Source organism: Paramacrobiotus metropolitanus, unplaced genomic scaffold, assembly GCF_019649055.1.
Source record: "Paramacrobiotus metropolitanus isolate TYO unplaced genomic scaffold, Prichtersi_v1.0 Parri_scaffold0000019, whole genome shotgun sequence".
Taxonomy (NCBI): Eukaryota; Metazoa; Tardigrada; class Eutardigrada; order Parachela; family Macrobiotidae; genus Paramacrobiotus; species Paramacrobiotus metropolitanus.
The window spans coordinates 1,367,754-1,385,266 of NW_026570239.1; the positions used below are offsets into that span (position 1 = coordinate 1,367,754).

Sequence of the window (17,513 nt, forward strand, 5' to 3'; positions counted from 1 at the left end):
TCTGCAGTCACAGCGGGGAGAGCGGCCTCCTGGGGTCAGTCTGGTGTCTTCATCGTCTATCTATTAATGTTTGAAATTCTTAGTTAACAACAAATAAATTTTTTTTTCATATTGTTACATAAATCGTAGGAAATAAAGGCTAATGTGAATATTTGTACGAGTAGCGATTTTTGTTCGGTTATTTTTCAAGCCTGCCGAATGCGAGTGCGATGTTCGAAGTGTTATAAAATTACTGTGACCATAAATTCTCCTTTATCTTATCTGATAGTTTCACGTTTAAATATTCAGGCAGGGTTGGTGCTCCATGAAATTCTTATCCACTACAGCAAGTTTTAACACTCTCTCTTTATTTACTGGGGACTTTCTCATGGCTATTACAACGCGATATTGAAGTTGGAACCGTGTGTTATTTGAACAAGGCTCTCCTTGTTGTAACCTCAACAGAAGAATCCTATTCAAATATCCTCAAAGCATGCATCGTAATTTGGTAAATACAGATTATCGCAGTAGCTGTGTTGTTCAAGCAGAAGAGGCTTGTTCAAATATACTTCACGCATCCATCGTAGATTAGTAACTCAGAATTCCGAAATATTATAAACACGCAAAGGACTTATGTGAGTTCTTTCCCCGTTTACATCAAAGACCGGCAAGCTCATCCCGACAACTGCAGTAAGAAAGTTTGGGTTATTGTTGAGCCGGCCCGGCTCTTTCGGGAGGGCCGCGCCGGGCCGTGGCCCGCAATGGACGTATAATATGGAACAAGGCATAGCAAAAAGTAAATTTCATTTTGATTTACCGGAAATCAGAACTTTTCGACTAGTTTTTCTTATTTCTCGCAGCATTTAACGTTTCCGAATTGAATATCCGCTTATTTGTTTGTTGACGTGACTGACGTGCTCTGTTTATCGGCTTGCCTAACGACATTCGGGAACGGAACAAATAACAATACTGTGCTGCAAGACGGCCCAAGCCGCGGCACAGGGACATGTCGGGCTAGTCCGGGTCCACCCAGCACCAGTTTGGCCAATTTAAAGTATTTGCGATTTTTAGAAAGGGCCAATACTTCGAGAAATTGCTTATTCCGGCTCATTTTTAAGTTCCAATAATATTACTTAGTATACATTGCGACTCCCTTCTAGTTACAAATTCAGTATGCAGAACCGCCCTTGTTGGCGATAGCCAGTTTATTGGCTGCACTCGTTACAACTGCTTTTCGAATTTTTCTATTGGTCGGCGTAGCATCGTGTACGTATCCGTTCATACGGCACGTATAATATGTTCATACGGCATTCTCAGCTAGCCGGGATTAGCGATATATATTCGAACAAAAAATTAATGGGGGTCGGTTTTACAGTGCTATTTTTCGAAGTAGTTGTGGTACGAGTTTTGGTACCGGCTAACTCGCATTGAAGTTCTCGTTGAAGGAGAACAGATACAACACGATACGTGCAAGTCATTGCAGCGACATTATCTTAAGGTACTATGGAATAATTCCAATCCCCTCTTTTTATGCTGTTAACACAGATGTGACTTCTGATGCAACCAACCTGGCAAAGTGCTGCTAAGTGATGCAGTTGCGAACACTTTCACAATGATCGAGGCGTTCAACTTGTCCGCCATACCGAAATGTGGAAAGGCATAGCATTCCAGTGCCCCGATAACACCGAGATTTTACTGTTGTTCTCTATCGGCCGGCATACAGATTCGGATTTTAGCGAATAGCAAGTTGATGGAGTTTTCTTACTACTGAACCAGCCCAGGAATAGAATATCTGGCATAAAAAATATATTTATCGCAACTTAGCAGCCAGAAAATTTCTACTGGCTCTAAAGAAACGGAGTAAGCTGGGATTTCGGGATGGCCAAAGATCTTTTGCCAATCCAAAATCTGAAGCTTCTCCGCTTCCTGCTGGTCAGTCGGTGTACATAATGGAAGACTTCAAATATTATTCCGAAGACACTTTTGCCATCCAGTTTTCTATGGACGCCTCTAACCCCACGATCATGCCCACGCAGTCGCAATTTTCTCACGAAGAAATTACTTGTCGGCGCATTGCAAAGTGCAGGATCCCTTGCCAGTAAGCTTGATGGCTCCGGAACCCCTCAACCATGACCGTAGTACACTCTACAACCGTCGATATGCTTGAAGAATGTAGGTAACCTTTATTCATGTTTACATCGCGACGTAACAGTTATGACTCGTATCAAAACGGCCGGTATTGCACAATCAAGAATTAAGAAAACAACCAAAACCACTATTATCAACAACTATGGAGTGGTTGAAGTATATACTCTCCAAACATCGCTATGCTTGGGGAATAAATCCCTGCACACAGTTGCGGGATTCAGTGTAGCGTTGTGGGAAATTTAAGCACTTAGGACTCATTCGTGCGCCCCCGAGTTCCCTCGAGGCGTTTTCTATGAGGAATCGCGTAATCTCTTGAACGACGAATGCCGACTGGAGACACAAAAGTTAAGCTCGAAAAATGTGTGAAGGCGTCGTCATTACACAGTGTACATAGGGTTGGTGGAAATAATTACGGTGTTACTCTGTAGCTTTTATTAAGAATATTGTTGGACATTTGCGCTAATTACCAAGTGTCCCGCTGCCTTGCGTCGCCGTCAAATTATTGCAAGCTATGCAGCGCAGCCGTTTATTTAATAAAGACCAGGTAACGCATGGAAACAAGGAGAGTGTTTTCGGATGATGTAGGCCCATAAAGGAATAAATAAATTCATTGTGCACGGGATGATTATTTAAAATTTACATCACAAAAGAAAACGAAACTCCTCTGAATCATTAATTTTAAATCAGTTTCGTATAAAAAAAGCATCTTATTACGATGCATTCGACTGAATTTATATATACTGCAGTATATACATATGTGATGATTTAATTATTTTTTTCCTGTTCGTGCGCTCCGTATTGGTTGCTGTACAGGATCGCGCTTCTTCCTGGTGATTACCGCTTTCTTCACGCCAATGCTCACGTTTTCCTACGGATTCTAGTCATTTTTGTGGGATACGTTATTGAGGACAATGGTCATGTATGCAATAAGTGGACTGAGATGTGGAATAACATCACTTATACAGAAATTCACCTGGAAAAATATTTAGCATGATGCTACCGAAACTAAAAATAAAATAAGATATACCAACAGTATCGTAGCCGATACATCAACTTCCTGAAATATCTAAGATGCACGACGAGCAAACAATCATATAGGAAAACAAAAATGCCGATAATGCAGACCATTAAAAACAGATTAGAACATGGATTCGGTAATTAACGTTAAACTCCAAACAAATTTTATCGTAAGATATTAAATACTGACACACTTGCTCTTCTGTATTTCATCGGCACGCAGGTACAGTAGCGCAAAGAATGCACCTTGTTCGTGTGGACATTGTAGCAAAATGCACAATGTATTGACAAAATCAATTAACATCTGGACCGACCCGTTCCACCTCTACCGGATTTCTTGTAACATTGTCTTTTATTTAATTTAGTCCATATCCCCCGCATCAGTTGCACACATGATTTCGGATGCGTAAAGCTGTACCATGCCTGGTATCAGATGATACAAAGAAAATAAAGTTAAACTCAGAAGAAACCTGGTTTTGGTTAAAACAATTTAGGTGTTGTGGTACACTGTCGTAATTTCATTGATAGTCGTTAGATTTAGTCCGTCCAACTCCGCGACGATCCACGTGTTACCGTAACGATTGGGGGCATAATATCTTGCCCACAGATTTTTACCGCGATACAGTTCGACAACCGAGTGGGACCGGGCCAAACGCCAGTTTTGGACTCCCTTGCGGTGATACCACACGTACACGCTGATACGGTACGTGCCAGGCAGCTGCTTCTTGATGACGGTGCTATCGGCGTTTGCTCCTGCATAGTCGTTGTGAATAAGTTTATCAGCGCTCAGTCTCGTTCCCTGACATTCAACGCGTGTGCGCTGTTGGCTGTCTTGCAGTGGTCCTTCGACCACCACCAACTCCATATCGTAGCCTTTAACATTAAAGAGAATTATCCGAATGTCATCGTAAGACACGTCAGGCATAAATGAATGCACGGTGCTTGAGCCGCCTTTTCTCCAAATGACGACTGGGAAAGATTTTGGCATATATCCTGTCGCGTTGACAGTCGCCGTGTAGTATCCCGATGGTAGTCCTTGACGCCAGTACCCAATGGCATTCGTTGTGGTTGTCGCGAGAATCGGCCCCGAAATATTGTTCAGGCCGTAACGGAAGTTAACAGTTACCGAAGGGGCATACGACATATCATCGTCATGGTTGCCAAATCTCATATATTTCAGATTTCCGTCGGCTGTCCCATTTCCGGCCAAGGTTTCACTGATCCACAACAACGGTTCCATTGTGACCTTGCCGTCCAGCGGAAGATCGGAATAAAAATCTCTTAGAAGGATCGGATTGAAACCAGGCATCTCGAATGTTATGGTGTGGCTGCTCCTCAGTGGTAAGGACAAAGTAAATTCTCCGAAAGCATTCGTTGTTGCTGTTTGATTGTCAAGCAGCAGATTGCCTGCATCTCTCAGAGTGGCGTAGACCGTTGTGTTATTGATTGAATCCCAAGTCAGAGCGTTCCGGGAAAGCCAGACGGCGGTTATTCTTCGCCCTGCAAACTCTCACTTGGTTTTTGCTCGCAAACCAGTTCGGAATCAACACAGCACCCTGGATTAAAGCGCTTTCCGAGGCACGCTGACAATTAGATGACCAGTATCTTTTACACTGTTTCTAGAACAATTATATTTTATGAAATCAAAGAAAAATAATTTTGTAAATATATTTCTTTAGAAAAAATTCAGTAAAATTCATTTTATTTTCATTAAAATTCATTTTATTTTCGTCCCACCGATCCCACGAATCCCATCACTTCACGTTCACATTCCCATCACATCCTACTTCAAAAATCAGGGTGGGATGACAACCCTAAGTACATCCACGGAAACTTTCGCTGTCGCGCTCTCCTAGACACCTTTTTGCATTGCTTGATGACATCCTGTAGCCAAAGGATTTGTATATGTGTACAAGAAATCAGTCTGCACACGCAACATTAGGTCGGAAAGCTATAAGGCAATCAAAATTCCAACAAGTTAAAATGCTTTGTGGTGTACCAAAAGTCTCATCATAAACCAATCTTCAAATTTTGAAAGTAACGCACATACACATGAAGATGGTTTTTATATCGAACCAGATCGAGTTGCACGATTTTGTTTTCAAATTTTAAAGTTATAGAAACTCTGGTTCGATGTAAAAAACATATTTGCTCTAATGTGCAGTTCCCTGCAAAATTTGGAAAAGATCGGTATAAAATGAGACTTTTGGTGCACCAGAACGAATTTCAACTTCTTAGTTCTTGGGATTTCGATTCACCAATAACTTTCAAACCGGAAGCAGCGCCCGTAAACGGATTTCGTGCTTACGTATACAGATCCTTTGCCTACAAAATATCATAAAGCAACGCCAAAAGTTGCAGTGCGTGACAGTGAAAGTCACCTTTGTTGAGCACGAATTGATATTTCTTGGTATGCATGTACCAGACCAAATCTCGTAAAACAAGCGATCAGGAGAATGCGTCTGTGCATGTACTCATCTAACTTTAATTCATCACATTTATCGAATATCGAAGGTATGACGTATTATATTTATTTACCTTTTGCACCGATCACTGCGAAAAACAACACAAGCAAGGACGTTAATGTAGAAGGCGACATTTTGTGAAAAAAATATCAAAATTGCATTTCAACCCTCAGTTAAATTTCGCCTTAGTTGATTTGCTGTATTTCGCGCTGCAACGGCGCATGTTTTATAAGCCAATGGAATTTACTTTGATATTTATCTCAGTTTGCAAACACGCTATCAAAGTTGACGCCAGTTCGATCCAGCAATTAAACTTGAGCATATCGTACATCTATCATATGTATCACGGAAGCCCCGCGTGCTATGCATGGGAAAAAAGCGGAAAATCGGCTAATCTGTCCCGGTTTCAAAAATTTATTAATGCTTCAGTAAACAGTGTACACAAAAAGTAAAAATTCGTAAAATATGTACATTAAAATAAATAAAATAAAATGAAATAAAATAAAAATATACAGTCTGTACATTAACTTTATTAATGCATTAATGAACAGTTTGTACAAGAACACATTCATGATCCAGTGCGTTTAAATTGTCATAATCAGGTTGGAACAGAGAAGCGTTTATCTACGAGTTCGTTAACGAAGCTTCTTTGTCTCATAATTATTCGTTGTGCGGACCACATTATATGTTGTACACAATATTTACAGTTGTTGTACCGGTGTTCGTTATACAGAGTACATGTTATTAATTTTGTAACAACCTGTAATTGACACAACAGATAATCTGAAAATCTTGCTGCATTCTACAACGAAATTTAAACTCTGTAAGAAACTACTGGTGAAAAATTATGTGCAAAGTCCAAAGTTCCACCGCATGCCGAAGCTGTTGCTGTCTAATTATTAATTTCCGGCAGATACACTTTCTGTAGAATCTTAAACCAGATTTGAAAACATCACATGGTAGCTTTCTTGAAGTGACCTAGTAGTGCTTGTGTCCCTGTATTCCGTGCCAATGCCCTGAAATGAACCAATATTTAATTGTTAAGTCCAGGTTTGTTGTTGAGAAATATCGGCGTATAGATACACAACGGGGAAATAAGGAGAAGGCTTTGGTTTCACCGGTACATTAATCAGAATTCTCCACAGACAAATCACATGTCGATTTCTCCACAAAATCTCCAGTAATTTCAACAAAGAGACAACAAAAATGATATTCCCGGAATTTTTCCGAAAATAAAAAGCGAATTTTGCAACCAAAAATAATCAGAGATTCCGGAAAAATTATTTACCAATTAATAAGTGATATCTCCAGTAGTCCACAATAAAGAGCAATATTTCGATTTTCATAAGCTGGATCAAAAACTATTCAAAATTAAATAGGCGCAATTTCTGAACATTTTTGAAAGTCCTGATAAATTCAAAAATTATTGGGCGATTTCGGGCTGGTACACTCAGGAAATTCCTAATAAATTCCAAAATAAACTGGACACAATTCATTATAATTCACGTAGTTCCTAATAAATGCAGAGAATGTCAAAGTTAGTACATTTGTGGATTACTGGTTCCATGCATATAGAACCACCATAGAACTATTATGGAAGCACGCACATAACCATCAGCCGGCATGCTCCCTTACTTACCCCTTCTGATCTGACGCCCCATGAACCACCATAGAACCAGATGAAACCACGCACATAGTCACTAACCGGCATAGAGTCCACTGCCCTGCTCTTCTGAAACCCATAGAACCATATAGAGACGCCATAGATCTTTGCATTGCACCGCCAAGAATCAGAATCGCCATTAGAGACTACAGCTGTACTACCACCACTGCGAATCGTTCCATGTACATGGTTCCACTGTGGCTCTATGGTGGTTTTATGGAGGTTCTCATGTGGTTCTATGGGCGTCAGAAAAGAAGGGGCAGTATTATAGCATGCCGGCAGGTTATGCACGTGGTTCCATGGTGGTTCTATGGCTGTTCTATGGAGGTTCTACGAGGTTCTACGCGTTCAGGACTTAGTGAGGTGCTCGGCTCCTAGTCTAATAATTTAATCCCCATAGAAAGCACTTAGTGTCCTAACTTCTAGTCTTGTACATTCTATGAAGCAATCAAACATAATCAGTGCGCATGCAACACCATCAAGAAAATTAAGCAATCGTCAGCCGGTCAGTGTTTGCTGTGTACATCACTTATCGTAGTCGTCACAACACTTATCGTAGCCGTAGCCATCTGGTGCTTAACCGTTAAAATTTCTTGATGCTATTTTACAGTTGTTCAGCAGTGGTCCATTGGGCGGCGCGCACAGGGAATGAAAGTTCGATATAGACCCGATTTGCAGATGCAAGTGGACTGGCAATTATAACCGCATAACGCCGATGGGTTAGGGTTGGTGCATGATTTCTCATACTCACGACAGCCAGAAGTCATTAATGGGTCGGAACACAAAAATCTTTTTAGGGCGTTGGTATCCAAGGAACTGCAAAAAATGCCAACCACAGATGATCCGTCAACCGTGGATGGCTGCAGTGTGCAACAACCAAACCAACACTGCCACGCTTCAACCGTCCACGGTTGAAGGTTACGAATGTTGATTAAGGTTACCATCCACGGTTGACGGTTAAGTTTAACGGCCAACGCAGTTGGGTTTCAGCTCTTTGTTTCGCGGTAGCTGCGCTTTATCTCAAACTGCCTCGTATCCAAGCAAACACACGCCTGCGCAGTTCAGCATGTGCTGTGTCTGTCTCTGCTGCATTACAGCTTTCACACGGTTGCCTTAATTTCCCGTCGCCGTCTTTGGTAAGCGTGTACCCAAAATCCGTTGCACCTTTTCTTAGCCACATTGTACAAGCCTGTCCGGTAATTTCTGTCGTAAATATACAGCTAGCGCGAAATTTGAGCTTAAAACGATGGCCACTTCACTACGTTTGGCGTAACACGTAAATTAATGTATTTCGCTGAATGAAACAGGAGAAATTACCGGACAGGCTTGTATGTCGCTCAAACTTCCGACTATATATAGTTATATAGGCAGTAAGTGGTAGTTGACATATGAGATGATAACTTGATAATGATTTATCCGACAAAACATAAATTTTGGCAGACTTTTTAAATTGTGTTTACACGACATAAACGACTGTGTGTGAGCAAAATGTCTCACATTAGCAGGTTACCCGACTAAGTTCTGAGAACGTCATTGCACTAAGCCGTGCTTTATCGGGAAAACGCAAGCCGCTAGAATCCTGAAGAGGGCTTACCGACTTTCCCTTGGGTTCTTGTCGGTGGCAATCTCGTTTCGAGCGCTGGCTGTGCCGTGCGCAGATTCGACGGTGTGGATACCAGACTGCGCTGCGCTGCAACGGAGCAGCAGCGTGTTGGCGGCCCACAGCTTGATGATAGCAGCGGTTGACTCCATCGTACACAATTGAACTCTGAGACGATGGGAGAAGAGTGGACAGCAGAGTGCTGTTCCCAGTAAATGTGGTGTAAGTTAGCAGCACTGGTACTTTGCATTTCCTTATATACTAGCTTTTTTTGTCACCTTAATTTTGCTGATGAATGCAGCTTAAGCGCTGCTGCCAATCAGTTGGTCAGTGCCACCAATTAATATTAATAAGACATGCATCTGACGCCACCAGGCACCACGCTTATTATGCTAGCCCATGCATACACTTTGTACGATTGGCAAGTTTCTGTTTATCAAAAACATCGATACAAGCAAAGCATGAGCGCCCCAAGGAAAACGTCTGCTCCATGAAATAAGTGAGAAGTGAAGGGAATTAAGCAGACGTTGCCACTAAATAAATGCAAGACACCGATGCATGCGATGACAACCCAGCCTGCAATTATTATTGTGTGATTGCCGGCATGCTGAGCATAATTACAACGTTGTGTATCCGTTTCACGAATAGATGCGATGCGCGGTATAATAAGCAATATTTACTATTGACAGTACGACACTGACGGGCTAAATGGTCCCAGCAGATAAAATGGGTTCGGCCTATTGTTGTGGTTACTAAATACTCTTTAAAACTGTTTAACGGCAGTAACCTTGGTAAGTCCCGCATTTCCGCTAACAATAAAAGTCTGATATAAAGTAAGATTTTGTTCAGATTAGTTTAGTTAATTCACGGAGCAGACAAACCCTTGAGGCACCCACAAGTCTGGTCGTTATGTAAGAATACACAAGCATTCAAAAACACGAAAAAAATCAGGAGCACTTCAATACTGAAATGATTACAAAATGTTTCTTGTTTTTGGGAATTACAGAATGATAATCTTTCACAGAACCACAGTAAAGCAAATAAATTTGCTGCCGCATTAGTAAAAGTTAAGCAAATACTAGGCTTTAAGCTGTATAAGTAAAAGTCTCTTGCTAAATCACTTACTAATTATCTAACCAGTTTCATCGGATACTAGTAATTACAGCACAGCCTTGCCATATTGTATCCTTGTCGCATTACCTTGCAATTAGTCTAGGCATATAAAAGCAGTCTTTTAACCATTCGTCAGCCGCCGCCGTACGTAGTAAATTGCTCATGTGCGCAGTAATAGAACGCCACCCTTAATGGTAACATATACACTATCGTGATCACAGAATATAGATACCTATACTCTCTACATCCATTTCGTTCTGTACAGAAAATTCATCGGTACTTAAGGTGTTCTGTTGCGCTTTAAAACCAGCGCAGTGCGACGCAAGTTTTCCCGGGATGTAGACGCGACGACAAGCACCAATACGCAAAAAGCATGCAACTGAGCGCGAGAGCCGTGAATTGGTATCACATTTATTTGGTAGAACTTTATTTAAGGGGATCCCTATGAGATGAAAGTGGGTCTGGGAAAACATGAATAAGTTTAAAACAGCTGAAAAAAAAACACTGTTGCCATTGTTCTGACTGCATGCGCAAAAGGTTTGGCCACACAATGGTGTGCTGCGATCTTGTCTGCGCTCTCTCTAGACAGAGCTATTCAAGAAACAAAGAAAAAACTTTGGAATCAAAAGTTGAATGAGAAAGTTTTCTCGAATTAGATGCAATACACATCATTGGATGTGTTTTAGCCTAAAAAGCTTATATTTTCCAACATGCTAATAAAAAATGTTGTCAACTTACAAAAAAATTGAGAAAAACACTTTTTGAAAAGTGTTTTTTTTGAGTTTATTCAAACATGCTTTGTTGGACTACAGCGGAGTGTCGGTATATAAGCTTTCTAGAAAATAACACATTATCTCATGCCCATTTGGAAATTGTAGCAAGTCTTACAATGAAGTTATCGATTTTTAAAGCCCTTTAACTAGTTTTTGGAAAACGGCAGCTGAATGGAGGGCTTGTTGACTGACCGGCAGCAGTGTGTGCCAGAGCCGGCTACCCATGCCCGCGCTTGCAGAAAGAGATCAGACAGGACATAGCTTGAGAGGGAAGAATGTGTTTGCTCCGGCCACAGGACAGCATCAGGTGTTCTGTCCGGGATCTTCTGTGGCATATCTGCCATGTGGCTGGCCATGGCTAGCCGATAACATCACTGCATTTATTACGCCGCTGCTGACCCGGTCTTGTTTTTTTGATAATAACTTATGATGACAGTTTGCGATATCGTATTAGAACACACTCTCTGGAAGCCCGATGTTAAAATTTGAAACGTATTAAACGAAAAATCATCTCATAGTGGTCCCCTTAATAGAATTTATTTGGTTGAAGGAGGGACGTAACAATACACAAATGCTCGTATTTAGCGCACATTACGTAGATCGGTAAGTTCTGTACATCAAATATTGAACATCTCCTAAATTAGGCAAATTTATAAAAATCGACAGAAACATGCGGCTTTTACAACGCCAGGGAAGAAATCATCCAACATGCAGTGCCAGTTTTGTTAGTAATTTGATATTGGTATCAAGAAACATAATTTTTGGCATCAAACATCTATAACTATTGGTACCAAGCGTAATTAATTACCACACCGCAATGGATCTGTTCAAGAAATGGATCCGCAAAGTTTTTATTATGCGCACCACACCCACAATCACACTGTATACGATACCACGGCAGTCACGCTTTTGTTTCAGATTCATCGGTGTCTTGTGTTGTTTATGTGGCGACGTTTCCTAAGCCTCTTGCTACCAGCCTGCAAATGGACAGTATGCGGTGCTTGCAGTGTTGTGGTAATGTTTTGCTAATTTGCAGCTGGTGGAGTAGGGAATGGTTGATGATGGTTGTTGTCAGGAACAGGATTTGCTCTGCAAAATTAACGCGACAAGCGGGCGTATATAAAGAGAATTAGAATGTCGATTTTGTAAGTTATCCCATTTACTGGGTAGCAGTCTGCTCCATTCTTTTCATATCTTTATCGACCTCACTTGTTTACCATGAAGTCAACCGCTGCCAGCATCAATCTGTTGGCCGCTAACTGCGCTACTGCGCAGCGCGGTCTGGTATCAACACCGTTGAAGCTGGTCACGGCACAATCAAATCTGGAAATGCCACAGACCAGGACCCGGCAAAAGCTCGCTAAGTCTGATTTACGATTCACTATTCGCCTCCCATTTTCACAAAAAAGCAGCTTTTAGTGGAATGGCCTCTTCAGAAATTTGTCGCTTAACCGGCTAATCAGAGACACTTTTTCCTCACGTATCTAACGTTTTTTACGTAATTTAAGAACAGCTTAGGACGGGATCGTCCGACTGCTATAATAACTATATTAATTTTTGTATTTATCTTCTTATTTTTACCATTATCTATAATAATATTCTTATACCTTGATACTGCTATAGGTATTGCCGTGATGTACAATGCGAGCAAATACAGAGGGTGCGGAGTTACGTATGCGCTTTTTAGCGAAGATAGCAAGAACCGGTATAAAAACGGTGTGAAAAATTAATGGTGTTACAGCAGATCTTGGCATTTATTACTATTATCACCGAACGGTCGGCGGTTACGTTTGTTGGTAAGAGCTGCTATCCACGGATGGCGGTTAGGGTAACCGGTTAACCTAACCGGTTTTAAGCCGACATGTTAGAGGGCTTCTTCTCTTTCTCTGTTATCCGTTCTTATGGTTGTAGGTTTTTTACGGTTGTTTTTAAAAAGAATTTCAAAGATGTTAGAAGACAATTTAAAATATACAACCGAAAGTTTCACCGCGTCTAGAAGGCCCCGGAAGTGACCTAAACCAGGGTACCTGCCAACAGCTTATTGTTGCTGCCGATGAGTAAAGAAAGAATGCACACGTTACGCTCATTCTCTAATAACATGTATTCGGCACACCAGATTAAAATTCTGAAGCGATTGCTTTGGAGTCGTGATCGTTTGATATCCATGCCGGTTGCTTGAATTGATTGTGGGCCGCTGACCGTGGACGGACGATGCACTGCGATATTTAAACATAAGGTGCGCGCACAATACGGAAACTTGAGTGAAAACACGAGTAAGAATGTTACTTTAACAAAGCTCACAACTATGCGGGAGAATGCAAGGTAGAGTGAAATAAATAGTAGAATAAGAACTTTAGAACTCCAACTAAACGCATGGTCTCAGTGTCACTGCGATAAGTATGCGCAATTCTAATTATGAGTTTGTATGATACATTGCTGTAAAACGCACACCGAAAATTGGGGCAAAATGAAATATAGATGCCTTTAGATTGTGATCTTTACGCCTGCACGCCGGTTTTCCTGGTTAGACATGGGCAGAGCGCTGGCCGCCGACGGTTGCCGTAGTCGCCGTGGAGTACGTTAGAATGGGCTTGGCTAATCTTTTGGTGGACCGAGATACATCCTTTCCACATCTCATGGACAGCTGCCGGCGCACTTGTTGTCGGTACTCATCGCTGTTAGCCAGATATACGAAAAAGTTCAGCGAATAATTCGTTATCAATGAGGTGTCACAAATGAGAGTTAAAGTATCTATGGTATGCTCAAACGTATTAGGTATGTATAGGCAGCCCAAAAATGTATAGGCAGCCCGGGCCAGCATAAGACCGCAGGCGAGGAGACTGGGGCCATTTGTCACAAGGTAGACGGCGACGGTGCCCCACAGCAAAATATGGTAGGAGAGGGTGTGCTTATTGCGAGAGTCGCGGGTTTGATAGGAATGCAGAAGAGCTTGTGTGGCGCGGTATTCTCTGCGAACGGCGCAAATGAGGATGCTGCTAAACAGTAACAAGAGCAGACATTTCCCGAACCTGAGAAATGCCTGTAAAATGCCACACATTCAGAGGCATTCTGAATCGCTGCATGTATGATGCACGTACGTACCATTGTCAAGAAATCCCAGTAACGTTTAAAATTATTTAGCTTAGAAAAATTTTTATAAACCATTTAAGACCACAAACAGCTTGTTTGTACCAAGTAGGTAGTCAAGTTGATAGGTACAGTATTTATAATGGTATGTAAATTAAATACAGTACTTATACCATATCAGTGCAAAATATGTCATTTGTTTATGCGTGCACTCACTTTACATACGAAGAGCGCTGCATTTTTTAAATTTAGAGTAGGATAAAAATGTAATATGAAGCAATTAATTAAGGTGATGAATTAACAGCTACAGCTCAAAACTGTCGTCTTGCCATTTCTGCCAAATATCGATAGCTTATATAATAAACAATGTTATTCTGCTTTGTTTGTGTACTATACAGCACTGAAAAAACAAATTGCAAGCGGTAAAAAAATTATGGTGAGCCGATGGCGAGTGCAGCGCTACCTATGCCGTACGAGTTGGCTTTTAGATTAGCCAGGGCTGCAGCTTGCGCATGTTTCGGTTTTCTATCTTTTCGTCACAATCACTGTCAGTGAGAACCAGGATTTTGCCAGAAATTCTTCAATAGATTCTTTCATCCTTATTATACAAATGCAAGTTATAAAGTAGGTTAAACTTTAGACAAAACGGAATGATTTGCTTTCAAAGCTGACCAAGTTGCAACGGCTGGAGCATGCAGAGCTTTAGCACCGCCCACCGGAAACAGTTTGGCCTGTCATAGGCGGCGCCACCGACGATTTCACAGCCCACAGTAAACAGACCAGTGAGCACTGAAGAAACTTTGAAAATCGCCAATGAAAACTATTTAACTATATCCTATTTCCACCAATCCCGATTGTGAATCTAAATTTAAGCTCTGGCTTCCGTTTGGTGCTTTGCATGTCTTGATATAGTGATTCATTGGCGAGTTACAGCACTTTAATATATTCTTTTCATTGTTTGTTAAGTAAAATTTTTGAAAATCGAAAATCTGCGACCACCAAGCTGAAGTTCATGCTTCTGTTCATCGTTTACAGTGAAACTCCTCTTAACATTCACCTTCCTATAACATTCACCCCTTTACTGCATGCATGAGGCTGGGAACCAAACCGTCCGGTAGACTGTAACACAGGGGCAGTTCTCTTTATAACATTCACCCCTTTACAGCTATAACATACACCTTTTATGGAACCGGAAAATTTTTACCAGCTTATTCAACCCCTGCGTAACATACGGTTGGCTGGGCTGGGGAAAAAAAACCATTTCGGTGTCTCTAAAAGGAAGTCCCGTCTTCTGTTTTTAATCTGTTTAGTACCGGATCTTCCAACTCCAAGCGTGCAAAAGGACAGCAAAACCAACATCCAGACCGAATAATGTCCATACTCTGATATTTTGTTAATTTTTTGGTTAAGGAACACCCCCGGGGGCTGTGCCCCTGAGCCCCTGAGGGCAGTGCCCCTGGGGGCAGTGCTTCTGTATAACATACACCCCTCTGTAACATTCAGAAAGCCGGGAACGGAGGGTGTATGTTGTAGAGAAGTTTCACTGTAACGACAAACTTGTTACACAAAGTTTAGTTATAGAGGTTTTCGTGGCCGTGTGAAAATTTTGGCCAGCTGATGTTGTCAACCACTGTAGGGTCATTGTGCGCGGTGGTCACTGCGGTGAGCGGTTACTTCGGCCATTTTTGAATACGGAAGTCTTATGTTTTGAAACGCTTATACGTATTGCGGTCGGTAATAATTTTTTTAGCAAAGGGACCATAAGCTGTTATTTCGTCACCTTAAAGTTTGCTGGTGTGGTGCGCACTAAACTACTGACCATCAAAATGTCTTGAGCTTTTTCCCACCCCAACATCCAGTGCGGTGGGTCAATTGCCGTTCCGAGTAAAATATTGATCTGGACAGAAATGTTTTCGCTTGACGCGATCAAAGTGGAAAGTTTCCAGTAAAGGTCAGCCAGTCCATACGAAGTCATCATGCCAACGGTAAATATGATACCGCACACCGTGAGCCGGGCTGGCAGCGTGGGGTGCGTCAGGATCACTCCAAACGGATTGGTATAGGATGACAGTCGTCCACCCGCGAATGCAACCACAGTCCTGAAAATATCGTAATGCTTTATCCAACGCTTTCAAAAATCTGGATTTTTTTGCATTTTGTGTACAAATATCTTAAATTACTACAGGTTAATGCATTACGGGTCAATTTCTAAAGGTCACGAGTAGTTATAGCCTACCAATCGCATATTTCCATGCATATGTAGCGCAGGTAATCAGCAATCGCAGTTGTTACCCAAAATCCCACGTCAAGATGGGCTTCCAACCAGAACGCCGGAGAGATGACGGGCAGTCCCCAAATATATGTTGGGAAGTTTGCCCATCTGAAAAAGTACAATTGTGGCCGTTCAGCACATGCATATGTATTTCACCATTGATCTTACAGCGCTATCAAATTGGCGACACTGATAGTTGTCATGAACACCTTGGTGCTGGTACGGTTTTTGGCTGACATCAACACGGCAATGTTGATTGTATTGCCGACGGAGCCACAAGCCAGAAGGAACGGATATGCTATCCACTTAACAATGTTCTGCCAATTAACCATAGTCCTTCTGTAATTAAAAGAGTCTGATACGTAACCAAAGTTCATTGTGTTACTGCAGTTATTCGCCAGTGATTCATTGGTGGTCCAGTTACTGGGAATGTAAAAATCCGTTGTAGCGTTCATTGTGACGCTTGTGGACGTCCTTTACTTAAACTGCCAAATTTTTACACAGGCAACTAAAAAACTGACACAACCAGGTGGCTGTATAGCAATAAATATAGCGCTATCTATAATTCGGCGCATTTTTGAGTACTGTACGTCCTGATGACGGATGAGTAAAGGCAGCACCTATGGACGTCATATCTGTTTACGCTAGCAAATCCCGGTTTTTAAAGCTAGCCGCTTCCACAGTGAAACTGATGCTAAGTCTATCGATCCGCAAGCTGTGGCACTCCACTTGTTGTTTGAATGAGCTAGTTTGTGAAAAGAAGGTTTTTGCAAAAGTAGTGCAAAAAGTGGAACCAGCGTTTACGTTAAGCCATGAAAAGCGATGTTCCCCTTTTTTCATTTGTCTACAATTTCCCTATGACACTGAAGGAAATCTACACGAAATGCCATGCGTTGGTGTTTTGCAATCGCTTTTTACCATACAAAGTCAACAGTTGCGCCAACTAACCCAATCCGTAAAAGCGGAAATGCACAGGAAGTTGGCGAAAACGTATGCAGAGAATATGTTGTTTATTTAAAGATGAATGTTGTGAATTATTTTCTGTACATGGTGTTGATTGATTGGTGGATTGACTGATTGTGTATTAAGTAGCCAGACCGGGTGCATTCGGCAAATATTGCATGTCCTACGTATATTCACGAAGAACATCAGACATGCTACGGCTAGTCAAGTCACAACTCTCCACTAAACAACAGTATTACGTAGTACGAGGACATTTGGGTGCTGTGAACATACCCTGCACGATTAGGCTGCGATGAACAGCTGGTTAGCCGTAGCTGGCAACGCTACTGATATCACAGTCTGAATGCAAACGGCTATAATTTAGCCGGCTGTTCATCGCAGCCTAATCGTGCAGGGTATGTTCACAGCACCCCAATGTCCTCGTACGTACGCT

At 41.7% G+C, this 17,513-nt stretch overlaps 1 protein-coding gene across 1 annotated transcript; it reads right to left on the reverse strand.

The window, feature by feature from the left end:
- Nucleotides 1-3,487: 3,487 nt before the first annotated feature.
- Nucleotides 3,488-5,808, reverse strand: LOC129586048 (uncharacterized). The gene is made up of 2 exons (XM_055479035.1): nucleotides 5,683-5,808; nucleotides 3,488-4,644 (listed from the first exon to the last, which is right to left on the reverse strand). The coding sequence occupies exons 1-2, from the start codon at nucleotides 5,741-5,743 to the stop codon at nucleotides 3,635-3,637; spliced, it is 1,071 nt and encodes a 356-aa protein (XP_055335010.1). The 5' UTR covers nucleotides 5,744-5,808; the 3' UTR covers nucleotides 3,488-3,634.
- Between the last annotated feature and the right edge of the window lie 11,705 nt (nucleotides 5,809-17,513).

Coding starts and splice junctions, on each gene's coding strand:
- LOC129586048 (XM_055479035.1), bottom strand. CDS start 5,743: ATGTCGCCTTCTACATTAACGTCCTTGCTTGTGTTGTTTTTCGCAGTG. Junction 4,645..5,682: donor CGCAGTGATCGGTGCAAAAG/GTAAATAAATAT, acceptor GAGAGTTTGCAG/GGCGAAGAATAACCGCCGTC.